Genomic DNA, 23,093 nt, shown 5'->3' with positions numbered 1-23,093 from the left:
ATCCAGATGGTGAATGGGTAATGGATGATGACTGTAGACAGACAGATGAACGCAATACACATCCTAGCCGTCGCGTGTCGAGTTATTTGTGAGCACCATCTGCTGGAGGAGGCCAAGTAATCATTTCCTGCGTGTGTGGCTTTTCTTTACGTCGTTATTACCCCCTCTTCAATTCTGAGTCATGTTTTAAAACTCCATCACACAGAAAGGGAAAAGAAATCCTATTAATAAATTATTGTTTGATGACTTTTTATTTGGAAAAACCCTGATTACATGCTCACCCAGATACTTACAGCGATGTGTGGTTCTTGGTTAAAGCACTACACATAATGGTTCATCTACACATGACATTATAGTGACTGTGAACAGTATATATATATACAGTCTGTAAGACAATGCTATTTTTTACAAAAAAGATATCTTAAAATCAGGACTTTTAAAAATAAATAAACACAAGTGCAAACTATGGTTGCGTGAGCGCCTTCGGACCTGCATGACAAGGGAAAAATCACAAAACACAAGGCTGAGGCACTGTATTGCTTCATTCTCTTCAACCATAAAACAATAAGGGAAAAATAGCTGAAAGCTTCCAACCACGATAAAGCAATCCCTCAGTGTATTGATCTCTGCAGTTCAGTGGAAGTACCATCAGCTTTACTGTCTAACGGCCATTTAGAAAATGAAACTGAAGTACCTTTAACACTGGCGTGAAATCTATTTGATGATTTAGTGAAAGTGACTTGTCAGACTCACACTTAATCCATTCAAAAGAAAGGAGAGAGAGAGACAGAGGATGACATATTTTATGAATTCGGTGTACTTTTTTTAAAACCACTTATGAAATTTTCATCTGCTAGTATTGAAGTAGAAAGGCATGTTTCAGTGCTACAGTGACTACAAATAGCCAGCCAGTGCATGGAAGATTTAGCAGAGTGCACCTGTGTGAGTCTGGATGTGCGTGGGATTCTGTGGATGTGTTTCAGAAAAGGCAAGAGTGGGAGTACTACATCTAGCCAGCAGAGTCAGTCTCCAAAGCAGGAATCCGAGTGATATTTCAGTAGCTCGCTTTCAGTGTATTCTGTTTTAACGGGTCAGTTCACCCAATTATGTAAAATTAAGTTACATAAAACTGGCTTTGTGTGTCCAGAATTTTAGATATCTGAATATTAGAGAGTGAGCAGAGATTACAGCAGCTCTATAAAGAGTGCTTTGACTTACATGCAAAACTCAACATGCTAACAATGACAAGGAAAGACTTCCAGATGCTCAAAAGCATTTCATAGGGGGTGCTTGTGCATCCATCCATACATCCTCTGCCTCCTCCGGGTAGGACTTGTCATCAGGTGATCCTATTCAGATGCCTGAACCCCCTCAACTGCCTCATTTTGATGTGGAGTAGTAGTCCTCCAAGTCCCGCCTGAATAACTAAGCTCCTCCCTTTATTTCTAAGTGAGACCCATTTCTGCTGCTTGCATCAATTCTTTATGTCACCACAGGGTGGGAACAGCTACCATTAAGGGTTCCTCCCTTAATGGCATGTAAATGCTATAAATTCTTTCCTGATCAATCCGTGGGCATTAGAAAATGACAAAATATTTATGTATATTATTAGCTTCCGATTAAGAAAACTTTAAGTAAATGTGTTTTTATTTCGGTGCAGACATATTGTCAGTTTTCCACTTTAGATTAATAAGAAGCATTTGTTGCTCATTGACATGGAAGAAACTAGTTACCATCTTAAGAGTTAAAGTCAAAATAAAGCTGAGGTGGGTGTGTTTGTTTTCAGTTTTGCAGGAATTCTGGCAAAAATTTAAACTCAGACCTGTTGCAGCTAGAGAGAAGGTGAGCCTCTCCATCACTTTTAGTTAGTCTCATCATTAAAACCAGAACTACCGCAGGTGTTCGAAATATAAGCAGCTGCATGTATTATTCAGCACCTTCCCACTGTCTATCAGAAAACTGACTAAGTGTTCCTTCCTAGACCCGTCCTGTGAGATCCAATCAAATTCACATTTAGCACTCTTGGCTTTTAGAAGCATGACGTACCTGAACGGCATAATTAAATGACTTTTTTCCCCCCTAAAACTGCATTAGCCTTTTCCCCTTAATTTTTTACGTAATTAAATTAAAAAGAGTTCGCTTCTCGAAGAAAAACACTAATTTTTATAAAAATGAAGATGAATGCAGGTGACGTGGGAGCACTTGTCTTCAGTTCGGCAGGAATTCTGGCAAAAATTTTAATTCAGACCTGTTAAAGCTAGAAAGAATGTAAGCTTCGTCATCACCGTTTAATTTAATTTAATAACTGAAAGTCTTTAAATGTCACTGTTCAGTGCTTACACAGAAGAGCCTCCAATCTATCTGGTTATTTTAGCAATATCTCAAAATCTGGGCACACAAAAGCAAAAGTACAGCACAGACAGTATAGAAGATGTTGCTGTGTAGTTTGGATGAACTAACCCTTTAAGTTATTTTTCTCTTCGTTCAAGCGTGAATCACCACTGTAAAGCACTACAGAGGTGTAGTGTTTGTGTAAAACTGTAGCTGTGATTAGAAATAGGTCAGTAGTGCCATGTTGCTGTTGTACAGTGTGAATATTTTTATGGGCTCCAGGTGACTGATCAACAGCCAGTCCTTGGCCCTGCTGGGCTCCTACTCATCTACCCTGTTGGCCAGCAGCTATCCAGACTACTCTTGGGGCCCTGGGGCTTTCATGACCATGCTGGCTCCAACCATGCCTGGATAACTCCGGTTCCTCCTCATTCCATCAGGTCCAAAAGGGGAGCCAGATCTACGCAGTCCACCCAGAGGCCCTAGCATGGGACCAGGGCTCATCGCTCTGCTTCCGGGGGCTCCAGCCACACCCAGACGCTTCACCTTGTCTACCAGGTTCAGATTGTGGACGGCCACGCTAACGTCTGTTTGGCTTTCACAGTCCCTGCCTCGCTGCCTGCCTCTCATCCCCCCTGTCACCTCCTTCAGGATGGAACGGGCTGGTTTGGAAGCCAGGAAGTTCTCATAAGAAGGACTCTTGAAGTCAAACCCAGCAGAGCTTGGCACAGCTGAAGCTCCCTGTCTTGTGGGAGAGTTTGGAGGGGTCGAGGGTCGCATAGGATCGGGATTAGGTGTTCGGTTGGGGGCAATGGAGGTGCTTAATAGGACTCCTCCGCTGCCCTGACCCTGCTCCAGGCCCTGGCTCTGGTGATACACAGCTGCTGAGATTCCTCTCTCCTGGAGAAGACGTACCAACCCCAGGGAGGTGCTGGTGGTGCGTGTAGCATCTCTGCACAGACATGAGACAAAATACACACATAATGTCCTTTCTTAAAGGAACAGTTCACACCAAACTCAAATGCATATAGTTTTTCTGCTGATTATTTATCCAAATAAACAGCCAGCTATAACCAAGGAACTACACCTGTCAACCAAAGGAAGCATTCAGCCCGACAGAGAGGGAAGGCATTAATACTTACAATTCCACAAGTCTGTGATCTCATGCAGTTGAATGCAAACTTACTTTTTCTATGCACTCAATTAAATATGACATTATATAAAATATGAAATTAGCTAAAACAATCTTTTGATTTTACTTTGTCTTTTAAATAAAAAGGAAAATGTCAGAATATGCAGTTTCTTGCCTGAGGTTAGTTGAGGATTCAGAGGGCCTGAGACTGAGCCTGCGGGACGTGCAGGGAGTAGCAGCAGGAGTACCCAGCAGAGTGCTGGTCATCACACAGGAGGACGATGCAGGCACTGGGTTTAAACTGGAGGGAATGAGAAGATTTCATCTAGGTTAACAAAAAAATAAAAATATATAAATCAGACTTTCAGATGGTCTCATCATTAAAACCAGAACTACAGCGGGTGTTCAAAATATAAGCAGCTGCATGTATAATTCAGCACCTTCCCACTGTCTATCAGAAAACTGACTAAGTGTCCTGCCTAGACCCGTCCTGTGAGATCCAATCAAATTCAGAATGAGTGCACATTTAGCACTCTTTCGGCTTCTAGAAACATGATGTATCTGAACGGCGTATTTAAATGACTTTTTTAAGAACTGCATTCGTTTTTTCCCACTTAATTTTTCTTCTCACTACAGTGTGTGAAGTGGCATTAAGTGCCGTTTTAACTTTCTAAAAGGGCGCGCTTCTCGAAGAAAAACATTTACTAATTTTTATAAAAATGAATTACTCGATTTTTTTTATTTTTATTGTAAGGTAAAGACCCTACAATAATACAAAGAAAACTCAGAGCCAGAGTTTCATTTTAAGCATCGTTATAAGACCATTTTTAGCAGAAAAGCTCAATTCTGCAGGAGTCAGTTATAGATAAATTTAGTCAGGGTCACTCTAAAAAGAAAAAATATATTTCAATGTGCAATGATGTCCATGGCTCTGGGAAGCAGCAACAAGCCCCCGGCTCTGAGTAGAGTAGCATTAAAAGGTTATGCTGGGGAGGAGGTGGGTTACAAAGCAGCATGCAGATGTGCACCAGGTATAGGCAGGCTAAAGGAGCTTAAAGAGTGTGCCCATAGTGAGAACTGTTATTCTCATCGCCTGCCTGAACTAACACTATGTGTGACTTTCGGTGGCTCGAATAATAACAAAGAGTCGACTCTGATCACAGACACTTAATGATGCCACTCACCTTGGTGTAACCCGCGTCTGCTCATCAGTTGGATGGAGGATCCGACAGGTTGTAAAGGTGTAAGTGGAGCTGGTGTGAGCCATGCATTTACCTGGGTAGTATGCAGCTGGAAGTCAAACACACACAGCCCGTCACTGTCAGTCAGCACATTTTAGCCTTTTATACATGTTCAACAATGTGGAAGTATTTATGCACTATACTGCCAGAAGTGTTTGCTCTACCTTCACACGCATATGAACTTGAGTGAAATCCATTCTTAATTATACTTTTGGCAGTATAATGTATTTAGAGTCAATGAAAAGTTACTATATGTCCTCACCCAGAGCATCGGTGTTGCTGAGGTGTGGTGATGGTGATGGTGAGGGCGGAGAAGGTGGGGCCAGGGTGACTGAAGGCTGTACGAGGTTGGCGTCACTTGTACTGGAGGTGGGGGCCACTGCCGGTGAGGCAGAAGCTGAGGAGGTGGGAAGATTTTGGAAGTATTGCTCTCCTGGTTCATCCTCCTCAAAGCCGCCCCATGGGTACGCCTTAACACAAACAAAGAGCCATGCAGGGAAGGGAGAGGAGTGCTTTACAGGTGATAAGGTTTGATTCTCGTTACCAGAGGATGGGCCTACGTTTAAACCAATACAGCGGTACATGTAATCAACGGAGATGGTTTAGCGTGAACACAACAGATACACGCAGAGAAACCTCACACACAGACCTGCTCCAGCTCTAGTTCTAGAGGTCTGTAGCCCTTTGGCACAACTCCTGGCCTGGCGTCCAAGATCACACCCAGGTGAGGCTGGGCTAACTGCTGCCAGTGGTGCAGAGTGGCAGATCCTGGTGGAGAGAAGTGGATTTAACTTAATGTACTTAACTCCACCTGCACCATCTCCAAACACACAGACAAAAAAACATTTAGGGGAATATGAAACCTTAAATCTCCTGAAAATACTTGTTAGCATTTTAAAAGGCATTCCTACGTTAACAGGTTTTAAGAATTATATGTAACTGAGAAGTAACTAGCAGTAACAGCAACAAAACCGATATTGTGCACACACATATCTCAGAGTGTCAGCCAGTAATTCATGCAATTAAGAACAAAAAGTATTTTAGATCCTTTTCTCTAAAGAAAAGGATCTCATCCATTCAATAAAAAAGTGAAGATGAAGCTAATACTATAAGTGAAGAGGATGGCAGAGAAAGGTGAATATCAAAAAGCTATGAATATCAGAGGAATGATATGAAAAGGAAATGAAATGGAGGAGCAAAGCAGAATGAGAATCTTTTTATTAAGACAGCCACATGGATTAATGACAGAAAATAAACAGACAGCAAAGAGGTGACAGAGTGAGCAGTGAAAAAATGAAAAAGCTTAAAAAATTCTAAGTTACGAATGAATATGGACAGAACAACGTGTATAAATATATAAGAATACATATAAACAAATCCACAACAGCAGGGCTTCTGCATGGGGGGCAGATTCAGTTTAAATAAAGTATAAAATATTACCAGCAGAGGGCAGCACAGGCCAAAGGAACCTGTTTTGAGTGGTTCTATTCTACTTAGCATTATTTTCTATTGCATACAGAGTATACCATTACATATCATAATAAACATAGCCAAAGTTTCATATAAAGACCTCAGAGTATGTGCAAATAATCCCTGAAGCTCGCGATTCAGCCTTCTCTCAATGGCCAGCAAGAGCAGGTTTCCCTAATTTTGTCAACTTTGACAGCAGTGTTGCCAACTCCTCAGTAAGGAAAATCGCTATTGGTTGTCCTAAAAGTCGCTAGAAGTCGCTAAATGACGTCATCACTTAATTTGCATAATTGGTGATGCTTATGTATTTGCAAACTACGTTGTAGGAGAGAGAAATAACATTGTGGAAGAGACATAAAGTCAGTAAAAAAAAAGGCCTAAATGCATTTAGGATATATTTATAACTACAAATTAAATTTCTTTTAGCAATTATTGTTTTTTTTATTATGTCACAATTCCAACTCTCCTCCTTTATCCAGGCTTGGTACCGGCAAAAGTGACCCGAAATAGGCAGTCTGGCGGAGTTACTTTTTGTGTTTGTTTGTGTGTGTGTTTTTAAAGTAGTTTTAAACCTTGTGATCCACAAAAAGTAAGAGTAAAAGAAGAACTGACTGTTATAGTCAGGGCGGGAGCAGCGGCTTCATGTGCGATTCATTTGCAGTTTGGACGCGTAGGGGTGAACACGGTAGCGGTTTTTGATACGGGCGACACGGGCGGTTTGCCGGGGCGGCAACGTGGTGGGGGCGGCATCACGGGCATCGGAAAAAAATAAAAATAAAAATTTACTCGTACTCATGCTGCTCCGACATCATGCCAGCGCATATCGGGAATGGCATAGGCACCGATCGGTTTTCTATCGCCCATTTGCTGGGAGGAAGAGCGCCCTCCGTTTGCGAGGTGCGCCTCCTGCTTGCGGCACAGGGAGGAGAGGGCGGGGCGGCGGGGGATTCTCTGGCTGGCTGGAGCAGCATCTAATAACCAACTCGCAAAATAAAACAAAATAAAAACAAACCAACAAACACGAAAACACCAGACATTATGATACAGACTTATAATTTGCACCGATGTTTTTTCGAAATTCTATAAAGTGAGCGCGAGAGCCCTCGGTGCGCGTGCTCGCTGCCGAAGTCAAAGTAAACTTTATTGTCATCTCCGCTACATACAGTCCAGTATATAGAGAGACGAGACGACGAGGCTCCAGTTACAGCAGTGCAAGTAAACAAACAATAAATATAAGAAGAGTAAGAAAATAAATATACACTTTAGGACCAGGGGTAAAGGGATCAATAACAATTTAAAATGTATATTTTACAGTTTGATGATTTAAAGTCTCACACACAACCCGTCGATAGGGGAGGGGGACCGGCTGCTTCCAAATAGAGCACATTTCATTCATAATGTTGTAAATCCAAGCCCATTATCTATTCATGATTTGAATCCTGGGTTGTGCGAAATCCCAGAAATAAACCTTAGGCAAAGTGAATCTGTGAACTAAGGTGTAGGTCTGTTAGATTATGTTGTGGTGATCCTCGGGCTGGGGGATGGGTGTTCATACTGGAGTGCAAAATTAAAAACAATGGAAGATGGACAAGAAAGTTCAAAGCCATCAGCTCCTCAGTTTAGAAAAAATAGAAAAGAAGAGGAGGAGAAACGAGCAAATGATACAGGTAAGCAGATGTGTCATTGGATAATGGCAGGTCATCCTGAAACAATCAGAATCAGAATACTTTATTAATCCCTAAGGAAATTATGTGTGTTACAGTTGCTCCAAGAAGAAATAGTAGCAGTAACAGACTAAACTCCAAACAATACATTATGTTACAGATTTTAATATTAATTAGTCATTGTCAATTGTTGATTCTTCCTGTTCTCATTGTATGACGAATTATGATGGCTGTTTGGTAGCTGTTTGCATACAATGCATACTCTCTCTCTCTTCATATATGTGTGTGTGTGTGTGTGTTTCTCTGGCCAGAGGGAGTATTCGCCCAGGGCGCCAAACAGGCTAGGACCGCCACTGGGTGAACATGTCCTGTTTTGACAGCAGCTGGGGGCGACTTCTGCGTGAGGACGATCCGCCGCCTATGAGTGCTTTGGCACGGGTTGCTTTTTAGAAAAAAAGTCGCTAAGGGGATCTGAAAACTTACTAAATATAGCGACAAACTCGCTAAGTTGGCAACACTGTTTGTCAGTAGAGTTAAACCTTCTGTTTGCGAGGGACAACCAATCAGAAGACACGCGCCTTAAAAAGAACAGGCAGGAAGCCACAACAGTCCGTTTCTGACAACGGTACCAAGGGTCAGTAAAGATAAATAAGGTTAGTTTGAACTGTGAATCATATAAAACTAATCTAGCACAGAGTCCAGTAATAAATATTTGGCACTGATCTGGAAATGAGCATAATCTTCTTTAAGGTTAAATCTAAGACACCAGCTCCTTAATTGTACATGCTGACTGAATACTACTGTGACTCTATCACACTATATAGACCTAAGGTCTGCCTGTTTCCCCTTTTAGCCCCCGATCAGTTCATGAGCAGCAGCCAGAGATTTGGATAGACTCCGTCTTACTTCCTCCGTGTAGTGCATGAGTGCTCAAAGCCACCCTCTGGGCTGGGTTTCTTTGTAATAGCTGTGTGGAGATGCAAAGCTGCCAGACTTGTGATGATGCATCAGAGACCAGAAAGAGTTGAAGAGCATCAGAGACAGGGGCCTCTCTGTCCACTCTTGCGCACTCCTCATCTTCTTGCTGCCGGCTCGGTCTCTGGCCCACCTCCTTCCCCTCTCCCTCTCTATTCCAGCTCCAGTCTTCCTCGTCCATCCCCACACTCTCTCCCTTTCCCCTTGACTGCCATCTTGCCTCCTCTCCCCCTCTGTTCCCCAGCCCTGCCTGCTCCCTTTTTTTGCCCCGGCCCCTCGGTGCCTCTCTCCTTCCAGGTTCCTCCCTGACTTGCCGTTCATTCCGTGCTCCCTTTCTACCTCACCTTCGAGTGGTTTGACGATCTGAAGCTTGTCGGGGAGGTAGGGCCCTCGCGAGGCCCAGAGGTGGAGGTTTCCGAGGGACATGATGCTTTCGGATGGGGTTAAGAGACTCTCCTGGCTGAGGGCATCGTGGAGTCCAGGGTGTCCTCCCCGCCGTCGCTCTCGCTCCTCTTCAAAGAAGCGCCTTTCACTTAAATTGTTTTGTCGGCGCAAAGACAGGCGACGCAGAGCAAGCCGCAAGTCCTCTGCCCCACTTGCCTTCTTCTCCTGGCCCTCTGTGCTGTTGACAGAGCAGGGTTAAAACAAAAATCAATCAAATGTTTTAAAATAAAATCATTCTTGAGAAAACTGAGTTTGATTCATGCAGATGACAGCAGCTTATCTCGGTCTTACCTGTCCTGATTGGATGCTGTCTCCATTAGGATGCTCTGCGTTCGGTTATCAAGGGCTACATTTTCTCCACTAAGGTCACCTCCAAATATGCTGGAGTGGGGTGTGGAGAGACCACTCGATTGGGGTGACGTTCGAGCTGACAGGGACTGGTTAGAACCCGGGATGTTGGAGTTGGTTGGAGTCAGAGAACGCTGACGAACTGTCTGGTTAACATTTTTGACCGTCTCAAATACACGTTTCCGATGGACCCTGCACACAGTCAAACATAGGAGTATTATACTGATGCTCTTCAACAGTGGTTCACAAACCTTTTTACCTAAGTTACTCCCAAAGATGGACTCAAGAACGCTTCACCAAGGTTACATTTTTTTGAACTCTTAACATTAAACAAATCCCAACTTTAAGTCGAGTGTTTAAAGCGACTAACAATCAGAGTGAAGAACACCATCCACCATGGCCGTGTGAAAAAGAAAGTTTTCTTGTGACACTATGGAGTTCTGTGAAAAACGAATACTCCATGTAGCTTATAGAACCATCAGTAATAACCTGAAGCGATTGTTTTCTCTATGACTTAAGCCATCTCTCACATTGTTGTGGAGGAATTTTGGTCCACTCTTCTTTACAATGTTGCTTCAGTTTATTGAGGTTTCCAGGCATTCATTTGTGCACAGGCCTCTTAAGGTCTTGCAACATAACTCAGTAGAGTTGAGGTCTGGACATTGACTGGATCATTACAAAACCTTGATTCTTTTCTTTTTCATGCTTTTGAACAGTTGTTGCTGTGCTTGGGATCATTGTCACTAAGGCTAAGATTTAGCTGTCAGACAGATGGCTGTGAATTATGACCAGAAGTCTCCAGAAAGCAGTGGAGTCCAAGAAGTAGCTTTCGATTTTTGTGCAATTTCTTAAGCATTGCATGGTTTGAACTTTGGGTGATTTTTTTTTGGACGCCCACAACTAGGAAGACTGTAGTACTATGTTAACACATACCCAAATGCTACAGACCAGGAAACTGCCAAAAGAGAGGTACCCACACTTGCTGATGATCAGTTAATCAAGTGCATTTGATTATAAGCACCTGGCTGCAACTTACCCTTTTAACATGGTGTGCTTAGTTTTTCAAAGAACTTCATGACAGCTAATAGACAGCAGTGTCCATTATTAGCGATTTAATAAGCAATTTCTGTATGATTACCATTCATCAGTTACACTTCATTTCATTACACTTTACATTTTAACCAGTCTTTTCCTATTTTAAGCTACCGGTACTACTTTATTGTATTCATTAGGTTTTGTTACCATTTTTTAACAATTTAACTATTATAGCTAGCAATTTTAGCTAGAATGATATTTAGCAGTTTAGCTAATCCTCTCCTCTTGTATCAGATCTGGTATTTAGCACAAATTAACAGTGTCTGTGTATTTTAGCTATACAGCTTGCTAAATAAAAGTCTGCTAGCATTAGCTGATAATTTAATACGCCACCTGTTCATCCAGACATCGTAACTTCAGGCTTCTAAAAAAGAACATGACAGTGGCTACAATGCTAATGCTAAAGCTAAACATTTCCAAAAGTCCAAACTCAGTAGGTGAGGTCACAGTGGTTACATTCCTCTCATATACACTGTATTCATAACTTTGACTAGATACTATGCTTATGTACAGTGGCGGTCCTAGCCTGTTTGGCGCCCCGGGCGAACACTCCCTCTGGATTTCGCACAACCCAGGATTCAAATCATGAATATGGCTTGGATCATGGCTTGGATTTACAATATTATGAATGAAATGTGCTCTATTTGGAAGCAGCAGGGCCCCCCTCCCCTTTCGACGGGTTGTGTCGGGTTCGACTTTAAATCATCAAACTGTAAATTATAAATTTTAAATTGTTATTGATCCCTTTACCCCTGGTCCTAGAGTGTATATTTATTTTCTTACTCTTCTTATATATATTGTTTGTTTACTTGCACTGCTGTAACTGGAGCCTCGTCGTCTCGTCTCGTCTCTCTATATACTGGACTGTATGCAGCGGAGATGACAACAAAGTTTACTCTGACTTCAGCAGCGAGCAGGCGCACCGAGGGCTCTCGCGCTCACTTTATAGAATTTCGAAAAAACATCGGTGCATATTATAAGTCTGTATCATAATGTCTGGTGTTTTCGTGTTTGTTGTTTTGTTTTTATTTTGTTTTATTTTGCAAGTTGGTTATTAGATGCTGCTCCAGCCAGCCAGAGAATCCCCCGCCGCCCCGCCCTCTCCTTCCTGTGCCGCAAGCAGGAGGCGCACCTCGCAAACGGAGGGCACCCTTCCTCCCAGCAAATGGGCGATAGAAAACCGATCGGTGCCTATGCCATTCCCAATATGCGCTGGCTGATGTCGGGGCAGCGTGAGTACGCCCCCCACCATGATGCCGCCCCGGGCAACCGCCCGTGTCGCCTGTATCAAAAACCGCTACTGCTTATGTATACTTTTAGAAAAAGTTTTGAAAAGACTTTTAGTGAGCTATGCTGGCTAGTTTATCACTTTTTTTGACAATTACTTATGCATTTACTTTTCACCGTAGTATATTTATTTTGGCTATTTCTACTGTCTGTCCATTACTTATTGCCAACTCTTTTGATCAAACAATTCCAAAACCTGTTCCCATGTTTGGGAATTGGCATCTAGTATGCATGCATGAATACCTACTTCTGTTCTTCACACTCTGGGTCATCAAGACTCAGCTCCTTCCTCATCGTTCCCTCAATCTCAGCTGCCAGAGAGTCCTGCAACATATAAACTTTTAAGAGGGGAAGACAATCCTACAAGCAAAGAGAGGCACACACACTTTTACAGTAACTCACCATCGGGTACAGTCCCAGCGGGTGATAGCGGCGTGGGGTTCCTGCAGGGTAGTTTCTGTTTCTCAGGTTCTTCAGCTCCTCCTGAGCTTCATGCAACATCTCAATGCACTCTGAGTACTTCTCTTCTAACTCCTGGAGCTGTTGTATTGTAAACACAGCAATTAAACTCACATTCACAGTATTTAGGGAACAAACTGTGATTGGGGACAAGCTTGGAAAGCAAAGAGAAGTTACCTCTGCTGTGAGCTGCCTTTGGGCATCTTTAGCTGCCAGCAGGTGTTGAGAGAGCTCCTCATTTTCCACTGCATACTAGACACACAAATGCAGCTTTGACTGAGCAAACAGCTAAACAGGACAAGACCAGTAAAAATATAACCAGTCAAAGTATATACCTGTGTGCTTATATACTCACAGATTTGGCTTTCTTTTGCAGATCTACTATCTGAGAGAGGAGGTGTGTGATCTCTTCTTGCTGTCGTGATGCGTCTTCAGTCTTACGGGCCAGTTCCTCTGCTATGGCAGAAATCTGAAGACTGGACAACCCTTAAAGTTTGACAGAGAGTTCAAAAAGAGCACAGACAAAAATGCAAATAAAATATAAATGAAATCAGAACACTTCAAATTTATATTTCAAGTGCAATGAAACACTGAAATAAAAACTTTAAAAGTAATAATTTTTAAGGTTTAAAAAAAATAGTCATTTTGACTTTGCTACTGCTAACTTCAAAAACAGGGACATGCAGTACAATTTCTATACATTCACAACAACGGTCAGCTCAAGGTGCTTTACATTGCACGACAGAGACCCTACAGTGTTAGAGAGACAACCAACCAACAATCAACTGATCCCCCATGTACAGAAGCTTGATTCCACCACTGAAAAAATAAAACTTCCATCCATTACTTGAAATTTGAAGTTATTTTCTCCAAATTTCGAGTTATGGAGGGCTTTTTTTTTTTTTTTTTATAAACAAACTGTCATACATCTGTGAGCGACCACTCTGACAGTGGAAATGAAAAACTCCCTTTTAACAGGAAAAAACTCCAGCCAGGCTCAGGGAGCGGCATCCATCCATCCATCCATCCATTTTCTTCCGCTTATCCGGGGCCGGGTCGCAGGGGCAGCAGCCCAAGCAGAGAAGCCCAGACCTCCCTCTACCCAGCCACCTCCTCCAGCTTGTCTGGGGGAGCACCAAGGCGTTCCCAGGCCAGCCGAGAGATATAATCTCTCCAGCGTGTCCCAGGTCTGTCCTGGGGCCTCCCAGAAAATCTCACCCAGGAGGAATCCTTGTCAGATGCCCGAATCACCTCAACTGGCTCCTTTCGATGTGGAGGAGCAGCGGCTCTACTCTGAGCCCCTCCCGAATGGCCGAACTTCTCACCCTACCTCTAAGGGAGAGGCCAGCCACCCTTTGGAGGAAGCCCATTTCCACCGCTTGTATTCACGATCTCGTTCTTTCGGTCACTACCAACAGCTCGTGACCATAGGTGAGGGTAGGGACGTAGATCGACTGGTAAATTGAGTGTTTCGCTTTTACACTCAGCTCTCTCTTCACCACAACAGACCGGTAAAGCGTCCGCATCACTGCGGCCGCCGCACCAATCCGTCTGTCGATCTCCCGCTCCCGTCTCTCGTGAACAAGACCCTGAGATACTTGAACTCCTCCACTTGGGGCAGGAACTTGTCCCTGACCCGGAGTGGGCACTCCACCCTTCCACAAAAAAAACATTTTTTCACGATATATTTTTCAGTCTGTTGTCTGCTCTTCAAAAATGCTGATTAAATCCAATTAAAAATTAGATAAAGTTGTAACAAGATATGATTCTAAATGAGTTGCATCATTGCCATAGACAATATAAAAGGTGGATGTAGCTACCATGACATCACTCAATGATTTCTGAAGTACTGCTTTGACGATGCATTTTCGCTGTTACTTTATTGCAAAGCCGCAGATGTGATGAAGAAGAAAGAGTCTCACCATGAAACAACAAACTCGAACTACTACCAACTACTTGACAAGATGTGACAAAATGTGAAAATGATCAGCTATTGAACTTGGAGTTTCTTACCAAAGATAACCCTTCACAGACTTAACTTTTTATCCAGCATGATCCAAACCAAGTCAAACTCAGCAGGAAAGTGTTTAAAGAGGTCAAGTCATAAAGCCATTTTCTCGTAGACTTTTGGGACAGTGACATATAGGACTGGAAGTCTACCACAGCTTTTGCCATCCAGTAGAATCCAGATTTAAGGCACTTCCACTCTGGCTTCAATATTCTGCCCTGGAAGCTGCAGCCATATTATATACTGTAGAGTGATTGCATTGTGTTTTTATTCAAATATTACACAGCATGCAAACTCTCGGAGGGAGTTGTGTAAAGAAAAACAGGCAATTTCACACACAGAAGCTCCAATTGGTGGCAAGACAAAACTCACTGAGCTCTTTGACACAGTCGTTCACAAGCTGCTGCTCCTTTTCTTCATAAGTTTCGGTCTCTGACTTTAGATGGTTAGCCTGCGAGTAGACGTCCACAATTACACAAAATACTCTGAGCCGTTTCAGTAACTCACCTCGTCGTGTTTCTCTCAATACTGCGTGTGATACCTCTGAGCGGAGTGACAGGTTCTCCTCTTCCAGCTCTTTGAGTTTCTTTTGGAGCGTGTCGCTCACAAAGCCTCCTGAAGCAGTTTCCACTTTGCTTTTTTTACCCCTTCAGGAGACAAACACAAATTTTAGCATGGACTTTACAGCCATTACAAGTGAGGTTATATTTTTACACCTGTGAAATGGTAACAGTATTCACACATTTTAGGAGTGACATTAAGAAACTAACGTTGGGGAACTGCTGGATTCATCCTCGATCTCTTCAGCTGCATTGGTGTAAAACTGCAGCAGCTCATCCTTGAGGTTCAGCTCATGGTGCAGCTGGGCAACCTGCAGGAGGACAGGTACTGTTCAACACCTGTAGCACCAAAACATTTTTTCCTGGTCTAAATTTCTGTGAGGCATACCTCCTCTGTGATTTGTCCCACTTGTTCCTCCAAATACTCCTTCTGCTCTGTGAGAGTCCGGTTCTTCTTAAGGAGCGACTGGCCAATCTTTGCAGCAAGCTCCAGATCTCTCTCTTTCTATTGGTTGCAATGTAGGAGAAGCAAACAGAGGAGAGGAACATCTCATTATCATTTGGTCTGATTAAAAAAAAGAAAAGCTTCAATTTACCCTCATAGAACTGGCAAAATTAAAATACCTCACCTCTTCCAACAAACGTGTGACAGCATCAATGTCATTGTAGGTTTTCGTCATCTGGCCCACTCTGTCTGCACATAGCACTGTGGAAAAAACAAAAAAAGAAAACCCAACCGAACATCAAAACACCGAATGACCTTCTGGTCATCCCATCACTTGAGTTGTGATCTGCAAACATGTGTGACTGCATGCAAAAACGGCCCCATTATGTAACACAAAGAGTATTTATACACTCAGAGGAAGTGGATGTACCACGTATAGCGTGCAACACTTCCATCACCACTGTTTGGAAATGCACGAGCAGGCGTTAAAGGGGAAAGGGTCGTGTTCCATGGCGCACAACGTGTGGCTCTGCTGCCGCGGGGTTGGCAGCAATTATTGACTTCAGAGCTTGAATCGATAACGTGCTGCACAAAGTTATCGAATCCATTATGGTAAGCCTCTGTAATCCTGTTGGTACTCTAAACAACACAAAAACTTCCCATTTCTGAAAGCAAATTTAGGTGATGGCACTGAAATAGTGATCAGCGCTGGTTTACAGGGGTACAACAGATAGCCGTGGAAATTAGACAGGAGACATGCGTCATCTTAGTGAGGCGAACTAACTAAGAAACAAACACCGGAGCAAAACTATCAGCAAGATATAATACAGCTTTTCTGCATTACTGGAGCTCTGAAATGATGAGACTGCAGCCTGTAATCCACCGCAGTCAGGAAGCAAAGAGGAACAACGACATTCAACAAAAATCAGAGTACTGAAAAGAAACTAATATCCCAATCATTTGATCGCATCTTAACATTGAGCAGTCCTCCGGCTCACACTCATCCCTTTCTAATCTTTGCTCTTGCTGTCCGTATCCTCCACTTGCCTTGATGACAATCGACCGCTGGTCCAAAACACTGATCCATTTGCTTTCTGTCTCTCTCATGCCACTGCTCAGCTACTGTATCACAGGCTTACAGACTATATTACCCTCCACCCACACGGACGTCCCTGTGTTGGTGGAGCGAGAACAAGGTAGGCGGAGAGATGAGAGAGAGCGTGTGTGCATCCGTTTTGGTTCCACAGCTGCGGAGGTGAAGTGGAAGTTGTGTTATGATTGGACAGGCGAGGATGCATTATCCAGGACAGAGTCAATAGAAGTGATTCCCACTTCTCTCATTTTCACCTTTCTTTCATTACCTCACTTCCTCTGTCTTCTGACTCATTCTTTAGCACCGCTGCTAACACAATAGACTGGCAACCCGTAATCAAACTTCCTCAGCAATTAAACAACTTAGCTGTATGCTAAGATGTCAAAGCTGAAATCATCTGAGCAAAGATCAGGGATGAGTCTATCTGAACTGTAAAAACTCAATCTTAGAAATTAAAACTCTACCAATCAATCTCAGATACGCACAAAATAAATGAAGAAAAAAATTCAACAATGTTTCAGACAACATCCTTCACGTGACACGATCTAACGTCTCAGTAAGCCAGTCAGATTCTTCCTCTTTTCATTAGACGACCTAAATTCTTCTTCACATCTTTCCATCGTGCAAGTTTTCCATGTGGGTCAAGGAAAAAGTCATTTGCAAAAGCCATAGGAGAGATTTTACCAACTATACAACCCCAATTCCCAAAGTATTAAGTAAGTAAAAATATGAATAAAAAGATAATGCAGCGATTTCCAAATCTCATAAACCCATATTTTATCCACAAGAGAACACAGATAGCAGAAAAAATGAAATGTTTAAACTTAACTTAAATTTATCATTGATTTGCAGATCAGTGCATTCTGCCTTTATTCACATTTTACACGCCGTATTTTCGTTTTGTCCACTTTTTCATACTGCGTTATTAGAGACAACCATGTGGACAGAAGCTGAAATACCAGCTTTATCCATACAGGACAAAGACAGACGAGACTAGATTAGAATAGAAAACAAACAACCCAAATCTAACATTAACATCTTATTGAAGATCACTCTACTCAAATGTATCTGATCTTCAAAATGTCAATCACATCGTGTTGTGTCACGCCCACCAGCTGCACGTCCTCCTTCATCTGCATCTTGATGATCAGCATGTTTGATTTTCCACAGATTTTATGGCGGACGCTTGGTCGCTCGGGTTATACTTTATAAACAGATGCTATCAAAGATTCAAAGAACAATGTAATGCGACGACAGCAAGAGTTAATATTGTTTAATATTGCACATTAATCTTTAATGTGAGAAAGCCTCTGCAGACAGCGCTGTCCTTACTCCATAAACCTCTTCTGCCTACTCATAAAGCAGCGAATTAAGCAGAGTGCTGATATGATATACGGGGAGCGCAGCAATTATCCAGAATAAACGAAGATGCATTCATGTTTCAGGGCCAAACAGAAATAAAGGGCTTGGTATCCAAATGTTTTTATGACTTAACTTTGAGCATTAAGTCAAACAGATTCATAAAAGACATCAAAGAGCTATTCGAAACCTGTCTTGTTCATCTATGTAGGAGGGGTTCTCAAATGATTTTAAGGGAAAGACCCATAAAGGCAAGTAGAACACCCGAGTACCTCTTTATAACATCTACCCCATTTGAGTGCATGTCGACTACAATTTGTACTTTTTGCTGTCATTAAAATTATTTGTATTCTAAAGCTTTTCAACTGACACACTTCTGCAATTTTAATATTGATAAACAACGTTTCAGTTTTAATCCTGCAGTTATAACCTGAAACCTTTAAGTAGAGAGTTCTGTTATCATTGCCTTCGGCAGCTTTTCCTTCTTGCTTTCAGTCTGTCTTGGTGTGAAACATTTAAAGTACTGGTGCGATCGCGCAGACTTACAGAAGTATTTTAGTGTCTCTTCGATCTGCTCGGTGGTCAGGTCGAGCCTGGCCTCAGGAGCGACGAGGGGCGTGTGGAGCCAGTCGTCATGGTCGTAGCCGTAGACGGTGTCAGCCCGCAAGCGGTACACCGGCAGCTGCTCCTCCAGAAGACTGATGATCTCAAACTCCGGCAGGTCAGTGCTGTTACAGACATCTGAACATTACAGGGAGAGAGAGAGAGAGAGAGGGGATGAGGGTGGATGAGACGGGTGGGTTTTTTCTCATTCCCTGCGTGACCACAGCGAGTCAGGTTTGTGATGGCCGACATTAAACCTGATCAAACATTTGAAAGGCAGGTTTACGTTTAATCAGAGACAAAAAATATTCTGCTAAAATAAAATTAGATAACTCTTCACAAAACTCTTTTTTTTTTTTGTAAGAGGACCTGTTTTAAAAACAGCCAATGTTTCAAATAAAGACTTCAGACAGCACACGGCTCTGGCCCCTGGACACCTGTGGGTTCAAAGCTAATGTTTACGCGGAGCAGCCAATCAGGTGAAAGCCGGCTTAAAGGAAGCTGAGGGGCTACACCAATAGCACAGCATTGTCTTGATCTGTCAGTCATGCAAAGCTACTCTAGTAGAGTCCATGAATGAAACTATGGAGCTGGAATTTAACATAACACGTCCTATTTAATGTGAAATATTTTGAAAAACAAGCAATACTGTACTTTAAAAACAAAAAGAAACACTTGTGCATTTTAACTTAATTATGACTGCGAGCTTAGAATGGTAAAAGACTAGTTTCACTATCTGGTATCACTTTACTTTGATTGCATGGCTACATCCATGTGCAAATTGTGGAAAAGTAACTTTTATTTTGAAAAATTACGTTTGGAATTGCACATATAAAATTGCTTTTTTTAAGAAGAAGAAGAAGAAGAAGAAAAAGCAATACTTTATTAATAAAACTATTAAAAAAAAGATTTATTAGAATAGTAATTTCAACACTGTCACCAGACGGTGAGCTGCATACTCAAAATTTTGTTGCTATATTTGGACTTTTGGATGATCTGAGTTCTTCTGCACCTGTGATGGTTTCGGCGTCCCTGCAGTCGGGAGGCTCCGGACGTGTCTCGGGCTGGTTGTACTCGCCCTCGCTCACATACTGCTCCTCGTGGTTGTGCCGCCGGTCGGGCTCAGGCTCTGACTCTGGGTCCTGGGACAAGGAGGGGGCTGGGGAGGCCAGCTTGGCTCACCTCTCGCTAGCGGAGAGAGACGGGGGCCATGGAGCCGGAGCTCCACTGTTGTAACGGTGACACGGGACAGACGATAGACAGCAGACACAGACACCTGCAGGGGACAGAAGAGAGGAGAAGGAGAGACCTTTACTTTTTCTGCTGCTGTGATCCAAAGTTCACTTCAATCAGTGTGTCTCTCTTTCCCTACAGACTCTTTACCACAAGTGCTGCTGCTGACTCTGCAAAGTGCTTCCTGCCAACAAGCTGCATAAAACCACAGCCTACCCACTGCAGACACCAGGTTTCATAAGTTGCAAGACTTAAATAAAAACAGACGGTGGTTGGAGGGGAACATTTATGCTTTTCTCTATTTCCTGTCATATATACAGTACAGTAGTGGATGCCCATATGAAACATGGCCAAAGTTTCAAATCATGAGCTCAGGATATGTGCAAATAATGTCTGTGGGTCAAAAGAGTGGGCTTCAGACCTCTAAACTCTCCATTTCTAACACTTTTCCTAACATCTCCAGTTGGTGTCAGTGAGAGTGGACATCTCTGGGACAATCATCACAGGCATCCAGCTCTGGCTTGAATCACATAAGCTCCACCCACCTGCTTTTAAACCTTCTGTTTGTGAGGGATAGCCAACAGGAAGAAAAATGGTGCAAAGGCCTTGTAAGAGCTGTAAATCATGCAGATCTACTCCAGCAGACTCCAAATGAATAAAAATAAAATATGGAGCTGGAAATGAGCATAAGAGGTCCCCTGTGCAGCTCTTTATAAAGACATTATACCGAAGAAGAGAAGAAAGAGTGTTCTACCTAATCGATCCAGTAACTTTAAATTAAAAGGACAAACCTTTTAGCTTCAGCCTATTCCAGCTGACCTCACAGTCACCTTAGACGGCCTCTTTCGCAGTCACACACTGTACTGGGATCCCTGTCTGAAATAAACACACCGGTGCTCATTCACGGTGACCTTGTATATTTCAGTTTGCATCCTGCAGGGATCAGCGTGTCGAGGCAGGGTAAAAACACACACAAGCCAGATGAAACAAATTCACCTGAGCTCCAGATCAAACAGCCGGTGCTGCAGCTCTGAACAAAAATAGAGCCTCACTAAAAGTCTCTGTGAATATGCATGAGTGTTTGTGTGAGCCAGTTGCATGAATAGCCGGTTACCTCTCTTAAGAGAGACATGTCGGTGCAGAAAGTGTATGTATAAAGGGAGGGACACACGGGCAAGCACGGGTCTCTGTCATCACTGTAGCTGCAGTGCAACCTTGGAACGTCTTTCCCATTGCAGCAGTCTGAAAGCTGAACTCACACTGCTCACTGTGACAGCAGCATCTTATGGGAATTTATCTATTTTTAAAAACTTCACCACATACTCTGTGGGTGAAAGATGACTTCAGATATGAACTGACAACACATACATGCACCACATGCAGATTTGGGATTAAAACAACACATTAAAGCTGCAATCCCGTGCTGACGAGGATAAACGTGAGGTGCTTATTGGATGTCCTGCAGGCCCAGATATTACAACTGTCCCGCAATGAACGCTGACAGCTGCTCCTGCTGATTGTGCTGCAGTAAATAGGCCAGGGTTCATTTAAGCGTGGGGCATACACAATGCCATGTCTGAGGGCGTGGCTTCATCTACATCAGCACCCGTCACGGATGCGAATCTGGGTTTTTGCAAATCGTGTCACCGTACAAGTATGACAGTAAGTACCAGGACCTGATCAGTTGACCTTATGATGCACGGCATCGCCATTAAAAGCATTTAATCGTGACAGCAGTGCATCAGCCACTACACGGACACTCACGGTGACGGATCCAAGCACGGTTCCTTGTCCGTGATCCAGAGAGGACTCGGGTGAAGCTGAGCAATCCTGCAGCTAGGAAATGTTTAGACAGTGAAAATGTTTCCAGGATGGGCAGCCGAAGACGGTGTCTGCCACACAGTCTTCGGTCAGGCCGGGCTGAAGCGCCGTGACGGGGGATTTGCGCGGTCTGGACTCTCGTTCCTCAGCGCAGACACCTCTGGATGGTCAAGATCACCTTAGACCGCTGTCCCGACTCGCTCCTGACCTGGTCCACTGCTCCAGCCTTTCAGCCATCTCACTCTGTCTCTCTGTTCTCTCACTTTCCCTGCGATCAGCCTCCCTCGCCACTGTCACACCACACTGCATTAGAATAATAGGACTTCTGGCCGAGACCTTCAAAATAAAATCCCTATTCCCTAACAGCTTTAAAAAAAAACGTGGATGCATATTTTGCACCGTAGTAAGTATGCTGTTATCATGCGCCTGTAGAATACAGTGAAAGTGCACAATGATCATCTTGAGATTAACTTCTATTCCCACTTGATGATTTTAATATTTATTACGGTTTAAGTTGAAAAGTTTCGTACTTAGTAAACGCGTTGATGCTTTTAATTGTAAGGCGCTGCTTTATTTCGCACGGTTTCCTGGGTAACTGTATATGACTTCACTTTTTTCCCACCCTGCTGCCACCCAGAAGACTCCCAAACCAGAGACCCAACCCGTTCTGGACCGAGCATCAGTGACGTCACACGCGCCTAACAGGAAGAGGTTGGGGTGATCGTTTGCGGGCAATTTAAAATTATAGGATCTTTACAGCTTTGAAAGCTTGTAAGGCTAGTTTTGCTGTAATCATGATAACGAACAGATTTAATTTCTAATCAAGAAATTTATTTGTCCAGAACAAAGTGGTCACGCTGAGCAATGATATTCTTACTTTGCGAGATTTTCTACACGCCAATATATAAAATAAATCTATAATAAAGGAAGCACTGTGTACAGAAGGGTAGAGAGTGGTCAGAATATAAAGTGCAATTAGTTATCCATATTATTGTAACGTCGAGACATTTAGAGTGTTATTATATAAGAGTGTATTATTTTAGATTAAAAATAAAACTTGCATTTTGTGCAAAGTTACAAATGTACAGGTCACGACAGATAATCACGTTTCTCCCACAGGTAATTTTTTTTTATAATTTATTGTTGATGACACACAACTTCAGTTCCCAGCAATCCTCAGTGTTTTCTATTTGATCAACTGCACAAGTGAGAGAGGGGGTAACTTAAGTGAGACCAGCCACTCAGGTCCTCTTTCTCACTGTTTCTCAACCATTTTTCATCCTGTTCTGAAAGCCAGCTGCATCAGTGCAAACGAGTAGGTCTGAAACCAGAGGTGCCACCCCTGCACCTCCATTTTTTTTTGTCTCCACCAAGCATAAATTCTGTGATCATATCAGTGCAGCAATATGCAGAAATGACAGGAGGACAGATCCCCCTTTGAAATATTATATAGGCATGCGCTGTAACCTGTGGTGATTATAAACGCAAAACAAGATAGCCTTGCATTATCGGCTGCAAAGTAAGA

General features: G+C 42.9%; 1 protein-coding gene across 1 annotated transcript; it reads right to left on the bottom strand.

Annotated features, from left to right (window-relative positions):
• Positions 1-224: 224 nt before the first annotated feature.
• Positions 225-19,691, bottom strand: LOC120726809 (trafficking kinesin-binding protein 1-like). Its single transcript, XM_040020769.1, has 18 exons — positions 19,527-19,691; positions 18,458-18,652; positions 15,644-15,720; positions 15,403-15,519; positions 15,225-15,325; positions 14,996-15,101; positions 14,827-14,905; positions 12,802-12,932; positions 12,624-12,698; positions 12,390-12,527; positions 12,235-12,311; positions 9,549-9,797; positions 9,158-9,435; positions 5,354-5,472; positions 4,967-5,174; positions 4,648-4,753; positions 3,639-3,764; positions 225-3,283 (listed from the first exon to the last, which is right to left on the bottom strand). Exons 3-18 carry the CDS (start codon positions 15,692-15,694, stop codon positions 2,689-2,691), a joined length of 2,556 nt encoding a protein of 851 aa, XP_039876703.1. The 5' UTR covers positions 15,695-15,720; positions 18,458-18,652; positions 19,527-19,691; the 3' UTR covers positions 225-2,688.
• Positions 19,692-23,093: the final 3,402 nt, after the last annotated feature.

This window comes from Simochromis diagramma, unplaced genomic scaffold, assembly GCF_900408965.1.
Source record: "Simochromis diagramma unplaced genomic scaffold, fSimDia1.1 OVJJ01000753.1, whole genome shotgun sequence".
Lineage (NCBI taxonomy): Eukaryota > Metazoa > Chordata > Actinopteri > Cichliformes > Cichlidae > Simochromis > Simochromis diagramma.
This window is presented reverse-complemented; position numbering and strand designations above follow the sequence as displayed.

What these genes read in the sequence shown, in the direction of transcription:
- LOC120726809 (XM_040020769.1), bottom strand. Translation starts at nt 15,694, where the DNA reads ATGACGAAAACCTACAATGACATTGATGCTGTCACACGTTTGTTGGAA. An exon ending in ACCTGTCACTCCGCTCAGAG is followed by an intron (nt 14,906 to 14,995) that starts GTATCACACGCA and finishes GTCTACTCGCAG; the next exon opens with GCTAACCATCTAAAGTCAGA. An exon ending in TGCAAAAGAAAGCCAAATCT is followed by an intron (nt 12,699 to 12,801) that starts GTGAGTATATAA and finishes TTGTGTGTCTAG; the next exon opens with TATGCAGTGGAAAATGAGGA.